Source organism: Atta colombica, unplaced genomic scaffold (genome assembly GCF_001594045.1).
Source record: "Atta colombica isolate Treedump-2 unplaced genomic scaffold, Acol1.0 scaffold47, whole genome shotgun sequence".
Lineage (NCBI taxonomy): Eukaryota > Metazoa > Arthropoda > Insecta > Hymenoptera > Formicidae > Atta > Atta colombica.
The window spans coordinates 2,043,645-2,052,257 of NW_017259536.1; the positions used below are offsets into that span (position 1 = coordinate 2,043,645).

Genomic DNA, 8,613 nt, shown 5'->3' on the forward strand with positions numbered 1-8,613 from the left:
ATACAATAATGTTGAAGTGTTTTATAACGAAATTAAAAATACAATTACTTATCGCTCGAATGAAATACATCCTCTCGATAACATGTGCACATTAAAGTCACATTTGAACGATATTAACCTAATACTCATATTATCTCTCGTCATATTTAGTTCCTTAACGTCGTGTTAACTTTTCCGCGAACCACACAGGTGGTGGGACGAGGCATCGATGAATGAGTCAGTGACAAATAAGTGACCCCAGTCAAGACTGGTACCAATGAGATCGACGTGCGACGCAGAGTCGCATGTTGAGTCATCATCCTAGAAATATCATAATTGCCTCGTCCGTACACGTATATAGGTGCATTTCCCTCCGTCGCATCGTATATTCACAGATAGCGATGACGCGTCCGGTATATTATATTTCTCGTCGGCAGTTTTTGCGTTTTTGCGTTCTTCTTTTTGTTCTTCCTTCTTCAAGCTAACGATCTAAGTTTCCTGTTGAATTTGCATGTGATACTTACATCAACGTGAATAAATCAATTCTTTTTAAAATCTAATTAAATAAGAGAAATCCGATAGTCAGTCAAAGCGGATCTTATTGTTAGTACTTAAATATTTTCGTATTTTCTAAACATATCTGAATTCTGATTTTATAAACATATCTGAAATTATTCGCAGATTTAAGATTCTTTTATATAACATCAGATTATTATATTCTCATATAAAATGCTTATTAGCATAAAAAATTAAATTGCTTGTCAATTTAGTAAGTGATATTTCTGCTCATAATTGTGTTTTAAGATCGAAACAAATTTTGACGCGTGATTTGCAGAATCGGATATAGTGAGAGCAAAAAGTATTCGTACAAGGAAAGGTTTGTTATAGAAAAAGCCTTGTTAAAAAGCCTTGTAGAAAATGAATATTAATTAGCAATTTTATACAATGAATACATTCTGTTCTAATATAAACAAACGAATTTAACGTATTCTTGATTTTAAAAGCTAAATTTCTCGTCTGTACGAATGCTTTTTGAACATTCAAACAATACAATTTTTAATTTTCGTTTATTTTTTGAATGATATATTTTGTATAATATATTTTAATTAATATACATCATTTTAGTACATATAATTTTAAGAAACATACAATCATACATATTTTATTCTTTATGAATAAATTATTAATTATTCAAGAAATGATTGTTAATTAAGTGTGATGTAAATTGGTGATAAAATCGAATTTATATCATCAATTCGATGACTCATTTCTTACTGGATAATATTTATTTTTTAAAAATAAAGTTTTTTTAAAAAATATTTCCTCTGTATCTTTCTGAATACTTTTTGTACTCACTGTATGTACATAAATTTACACAGAATTATTTAAGCATTAAGATCCGCTTTGATCGAATATATTTAGGATTTCTCTTATTTAATTAGATTTATCCTCATCAGTTCGAATTCGTATCATATTTTTTAAAATTTATTACAAAAAGTAATGCGATCAAATATACACTGCTCACGAATAAATTACAGTCGTGGCCGTAACTTTGCGTCAATTCGACATTTGACGATAATCCTCTCGTTCATATTTGTATACATATATATAGATGTTGAATATATTACGGAGTCTCTCGCGTTTGTCAAACCAGCGTGACAGTTTGCGGGAATACATTTTATTGTATATATTACGGCGTCAGATACCAGCAAACGTTATCTCTTTCCCTAGATTCTACCGCGCCTGTGTAAATTTGGAAGTTTATCACGTTGGGCAAACTCACGGTATTGTTGCGGTCGCTCTGCAACGAATAGAAAAAAAGTGAGTTTGCATATCGAATTGCATAAACAATGTATTAATTGAAAGGGCCGGTGAATGAAAGCGTATGGTTTAACAATATTTTCAAAAATATTTTAATCCCCGGAAACAGTTACGCACATTTCGCCGATATAATAGGGAAAAAATCTTTTTTAGGCTAACAAATATTTGGAATAAAAACGATAGCAAAGAATAAATAATATATATATATATAGCATTTATCTCAAAATAAAATAATAATAAAAAGAATCGAAAATATTATCAGAAAAGCAATTATTTGCAACGTTCTACAAAAATATTTTCATTGTTATATTACATTAAGATTTCCGATTGCAAACTAGTTTAACTCTTGCGATTAATCGTACTATTTCAGCTAATGAATATACATTAATACGTCAGCAACGCATGTGTCATTAATAAATATGTTAATATAATGAATGTAATGAATATATTAACTTTACTCCCGAGATTAACTAAACTTTCGCAAGAATTTCGCAACTCCATTCAGACACTTGCCTTGGATTCTCTAATTGTGAAAGTATTAAACATCTGCACTCGCAAAATGTCTACTTACTTAAACACTTACTTCTGCATATGAATGAGATATTCGTGTGACAGAATATAATACATATCATCTGTAGTTCCGCCATTCATTGTTACACCACACACGTCGATTCGATCCATCCGACGACGCTCGTCGGTGAAACGTCAAATTGAAAAAGAGTGTTCTTTTTTTTCGCAGTTATCCGGAGGATGACGAGGCATCAATTTACAATAGCGTGACCGTGCTGTATAATACATTGGCTATACCATTCACCAAACGAGGACAACGACGATTTGTCCGCGGCGATGAAATACACGCCGTATAGAAAGTCATGCCTCGTTATGCGGAATCGTTTAATTTCTCGCGAGAGAATAAAAAAGAATCCTTAAAAATTTATCCTTAAAAAAATAAACGAACAGCTTTTCATGCCCGAGTCAAAAGCGGGCGCGCGTTTGTATCGTTTAAACTTGAGATACCGTAATCTCTCCTCGATAGCTTAATATTTTGTACGGTATCGACGTGATACTAATTCTAGACGCACGCAACGCAACAATATACGTATTATTGCAGTGTTCCAATACGATGAGAATGGAATGTTCGCTGCGTTTCGGTTAAATACGAATGCACTTCAAACAGAGATGCACGTCGCGCGTAATTCTGTTTTATTCGGACTTGGGGGGATGGGAAATTGATTTCAACATTCCCGTCGTAAATATGGATGTAATGAAGCGCGAAACCAGGTCCCGGTGCGAACGGCTGCATACGAAACAACGAAAAAAATGCAATTAATATTTTTATGCCGATTAAATTAATAAAAACAGACTATAATGTTAATATCATTCGTTTTATCTATAATTATACTCCATTTCACAGTAGTAAATTTAACTTTTGTCGTAGCCAATAATTATAACAGCATTTTTCGTATATTATTTACCTCATATTTCTTTCCGTATCCTTATTTTCACGCGATTCGTCCTTGCAGTCGGTCTTGAGAAACATTTGCGCATGTATGCGGCTGCTGGAAAGTGTGCTAAGGTCGGGCGATCGACATACGGATTATCAGTAAGTCATGGTCTTCGCCACTTTACCGAATTGCGCGATCGAGAACCGGATCGGTTGAAATTATGTTTTAAAATTAGCTCGTTATATGACACGCTCTAAATCATCGTTTCTAAATCGACGTTTCATATGTTCACATTCACCTTTCAGCGGCGTGTCTTTGATAAATTTGTTTTCGTAAAAACACTCCCAATTTTCACGGCAGAGAGATGGTGGTAGTGGTGGTGGTGGTGGTGACCCTGTCGTGTCCGTCTGCACCAGGTACCGCTTATGGATCGGCTGGTTGCTATAGCACAAATACCAGCACTCTCGCTCTCTCTCTATCTGCGCCACCCTCTTCTCAGGGGGTAAGAGAATCTCGAGTGTTATATCAATGGAGTCGGTCGCGAGTAGCCGTACAGCAAAGTGGTTTTTCGCTTTATCTCGACGGAAATGGCGTGTTGCTCGACCTTGAGAACGTCTAAAGACACTCGAGAAGAATTCCGTTCGGGTGACGTTGGCTGATGAACAATCGAGAAAAATCAAGCTCGAACGGTAGTGAATAGCGGCTGCGACAGTGCGGAGCTTTCGGTGTTTTTCCCAACCGATAGCGAAGGGATATGTCTGAATGGGTGGTGTTTGCTCGTGCCGCGTTGGTCGCAACAGCCAGGTCAACGCCGGTTCGATCCTCGACCGCGTGATCAGTCAGGCAAGCAACGAGGACCAGTGTTTATTGTATCGATTGGCGAACTACAAGAAGGGCGGCGAGCTAATCGAGGCGTACAATCAGGGCGGTCAGCCAGAGGTGGAGAAGCTGATCCGCGAGCAATTCGGTATCCTGATGTATATGGATGGCAAAGGCCAGATAATCAATCGTGCCGAGTATCTACGTTGGAAATTTCGTGACCTCGAGCAAGTCGTGTTGCCGATCGAGGCCTCCCTGTCGCGTTTTGATCCACTAGCGCAGTGGAATGATCACGAGGCCTGCTGGCAGATGCAGTACAGAGGCTCGCTGGGCGAGACCTTGTTGCACGTTCTTATCATATGTGACACGCGGATGCATACTAGGATAGCGCGCATACTGCTCAAGTGTTTTCCACGACTAGCTATTGACGTCGTCGAGGGCGAAGAGTATCTGGGTGCGAGTGCTCTTCATCTGGCGATCGCTTATGCGAACAACGAGCTCGTACAGGATCTGGTCGAGGCGGGAGCGATTATCTCGCAGCGGGCCATCGGTAGCTTCTTCCTACCGCGAGATCAGCAAAGGATGAATCCCGCCAGAAATACCGATTACGAGGGTCTCGCGTATCTGGGAGAATATCCCCTCGCCTGGGCCGCCTGCTGCGCTAATGAGAGCGTCTACAACCTGCTGCTTGATTCCGGCGCAGACCCAGACGAGCAGGATACTTTTGGAAATATGATTTTGCATATGGTCGTAGTTTGCGACAAATTGGTGCGTATTGACCTAAATGTAAAAATTAGACTTTTAAAAATTAGAAATCTGCGATGATTTTTTCGATAATATATCTCTTGTTTTTTTAAATTTTATTTTTTTTTTTCTGATGTGTAACATCTCAGTTAACACTAAAAGTAGCATAAACAGTCATTATTGATCGTTTATATTTTTTATATTAATATTATATTTTTTATGCGAAAGACATAAGATTCTAAAAACTTTTATTCAATATTACGTCTTTTATATAAAGATAAAATATTTGATTTTCATCATTTTTTTTATCTTCATAATTTATTCACTTGGTCTGTTTCGTAAATAAGAAACCTTGGTATACTTCCAGTATTAAATAAACTGTTACTGCAGTAAAAGTGCAATATTTTTAAATAGATTTTACTGTCATTTTAGCAGTAATATTTTTATACTTTATATCTTTAGAGAGTGACATTTTTTTCTAATTCTACTTATGTCATCCATACATTTTTTTTTTATTTCGTCCCGAGATAATAAAACACGGATATTGACATTTCTGCCAACATGGTCCGTTGGACCACCGTTGCAAAACGACTCGCGTAGAGAACTATTATTTGACGTAGGACATGTTCGGCTACGCATTGCGACATCCAAAGCTTCCTGCTCGCAATGGAATCGCGAATGCCGCGGGCCTGACCCCGTTGACACTCGCCTGCCAGCTGGGGCGTGCCGAGGTCTTCCGTGAGATGTTGGAGCTGTCCGCGCGGGAGTTTTGGCGTTACAGTAATATCACTTGCTCGGCGTACCCTCTCAATGCTCTCGACACGCTGTTGCCCGATGGCAGAACAAGTACGTCAAGTAAAGCTAATCGAATTACGCCAATCCGGCTTCATGAGTTATCTACGATCGTTATCTACGATTCATCGAATTATGCGTTAAGTAGACCCTTACTTTATCGCATGTTCCTGAGTTAATTGGGACGAGTCAAGGCTGATATGTTCCTAAATAATAGTAGCACCGTAGTGAGCACTGCAGTGCAAAGGAGAGATTCTTGTTCATTCTTTTTTTGTATTATGTTATTTTTTTGTATATTTTTTTATATCATGTTATAGTTTAAATCTTCTACTTTTTATTATTTTCTGTTATTTCTTCGATATCTTTATTTTGTACATTTAGTTCTTAATATTTTTTATATTTTTGTTGTTAATCATGTATTGCTTTTAACGCTTTTTTGAGAGGATGCAATTCTAAAGTGCTTAATAAATAATAATATTTAGCTTTTTATTACTAAAAAATCAAGGTTTGTGCCTTAATTATAAGAATAATTAAATCATTCTTATACATGTATACTTAGTATTTTAAAAGAAATATTTGATTTAATTGAGAATCTTTAGTTTTATATAACATTTTTCTTCAGTTCCTAGTCTCAAGAAATATTTAAGTAATATTTTTAATAGTGTACTATTTAGAAATTTATCTTGCTTTTGATTTCTGCTGTTTATAATTCATCCCTCTTTTTCGTTCATTGTATTTTTAAAAGGAGATTTTGCTCTCATATATAAAATAAAGTGCTTTAATTTCACTCTACGCTATCCTATTCTCTTGCTTCTTTTTGTAAATTTGAATATTATAACGTACCGCGGGAATACAGTGTATTCTTGGGAACGTCTTTGAAATATTCGGTAAATTATTCCGCGTTGAGTTTTTTTGTGCTGCATCATATGCGCAACTTATGTAAAATTGTTCTCACGGTTTTCAACGGCTTACCCCCGTGTAAAGTGTCGCAACAAGAAGAAGGTGGCAATAGAACAAAAATTGCGACACGAGTGTAGACGACAGGAGAAGAAAAAGGAGAGAAGAGCGAGAGAGAAAAAAAAGGACCAATATATAGCGAAAACAAGAAGGGACTATCTTTCCCCGTAAAATTGGATACAAGGACAAAATCGAGGACAAAATCGGGTTGCGAAGTTTCCGAGAGAAAAAAAAAAGAAATTTCACAAAGTTTTCTTACATCGAACGTAGAGCACAGGCGGATAGTAAACCATACTGCCAACAACTTCGCCCAACATGCGAATAACACGCCACTCTCCGGTAAAAACTAGCTGATATTGGCTCGTTATCGTCGCCACTCTTACCATCGATATTATTTCCTTGCCTTTGACGGTAATTTAAAATCGAAGTCGATTTCTCATTTAATTGGTATCCGATGAGATAAATGAAATTCCGTTCCGGGAAGCGCGATGCAAACTGCAGCGAGGTAATTTGATGCCAATGATTTATACATGGTACATTAATTTTATGTATACAAGTTTTATTAAAAGATTTCTGCATTATTAATGTGTTTCCGTTTTGAGTATCGGAGTTTATTTTACCAAAGTAATTAGTGACAATCAATGACAATATCTAATCTAAAGACAATTCGAGAGAAAGATCTCGTACGAAACTTTAAGTATTAAAAGTACCAAACTTTACTATAGAATACAATCCTAAAGTTTACGATCTCAAATTAATTCGATTTAACAAAGTAACTGATCTTCGAAATGCTATAAAGAATTGTCAACGAATGCCTGTCCAGATTCGAATGTGAATCAGCTATAGTGATATCCTCATAGAAGTATCCTGTCCAGACGATGCAATTCAATTTTACTTTCCCATTTGTTATGTCATCAAATTTCCCAACAAAGAATCGCAGGGAACAGGGGAGGAGTAAAGTTTTGCATGCTGCCGTTCGCATTTTAAGAGGACCTTTAGTCGAACTTGCGTGAAATTGTATCGAAGTTTGGAACCGGGAAGTGTTGCCGAGAAATAGATGCGTTCGTCGTTACCTGCTTCAGATTTTCCCTGGATTGTTCACGAATAGGAATACCGCGAAGCGCGACGTAGATGTCTGGGAGCGTGGTGGGTCGTAGGAGATGCAATTACGGGCATTTAACGAAGTTTCGAGATTAGCCGCGGACCCGATGCGACGCCGACACGGTGCGGCGCGGCGCAACGCGGCGCGTCGGAGCTTGCGTTTCATTTAGTTTCGGAATCCATTATCCCTTCGATCCTTCCATTTCCCCGCCTACATCTATCCCTTCGTAGCTAGTATGGGCGTCTCCACTAAAGCACGAGCGTCGACCGATTTCGCAAAGGGTAACGGTGTCGCATCGTCGGCGGAGTCACCCGGATGGAGGAAAGTAACCGCGATGGCGAGAGGACAGTGCTATATCGAGGCGAACCGAACTTTTGGTACCTCTCTCCTACGGGCACGCTTAATTACTCCAAACCAAGGTTAGAGTGAAAGAGCAAGAGAAGAGAAAGAGAGCGACCGAGCGAGCGAGAGGAGAGAAAGAGAGAGAGAGAGAGAGACAGTCGAAGGATGAGGGTTGGACGATGATGGCGGTTGGCCAAAAGAGCCTCGGTGACGGCGGTCAAAGGTCGAGCTTTCAACGGAAAAGCCATTTCCCTCGTCTCAGCCCTGCCGACGTTTTTTTCCCGTTTTAATCCGAGGACTACGTAACGCTCGCGAAAAATGTTAGTTTTCGTAACTTCCGATATCATCGTCGCACTAGAAACTGACTGTAACTTTGAGACAACTCGCGCGCAATCAACGCTATCATTTTTCGTGAGTTAATTAAGAACAATTCTGTTGGGAACACAGATATGTAAAAGTATAAGCGTGGCGTTTGAATGCGATTAGAAAAGTTTCAAAATAAAAATTAAGGAATGTTGCAATTTTTATCACAGGCTCTTTATATTCTCCTTTATGAAGAGAGAGAGAGAGGGGGGGAGGCAGAGGGAGAGAGAGAGGGAGAGGGAGAGGGAG

General features: G+C 38.1%; 1 protein-coding gene across 1 annotated transcript in view; it reads left to right on the forward strand.

The window, feature by feature from the left end:
* Nucleotides 1-4,007: 4,007 nt before the first annotated feature.
* Nucleotides 4,008-8,613, forward strand: part of LOC108691526 (transient receptor potential cation channel subfamily V member 4) — a 29,464-nt gene continuing 24,858 nt past the window's right edge. Inside the window, exons 1-2 of the mRNA XM_018199302.1 lie at nt 4,008-4,832; nt 5,429-5,654. Of these exons, the coding sequence (XP_018054791.1) occupies nt 4,008-4,832; nt 5,429-5,654 (1,051 nt within the window). The remainder of the gene's footprint in view (nt 4,833-5,428; nt 5,655-8,613) is intronic.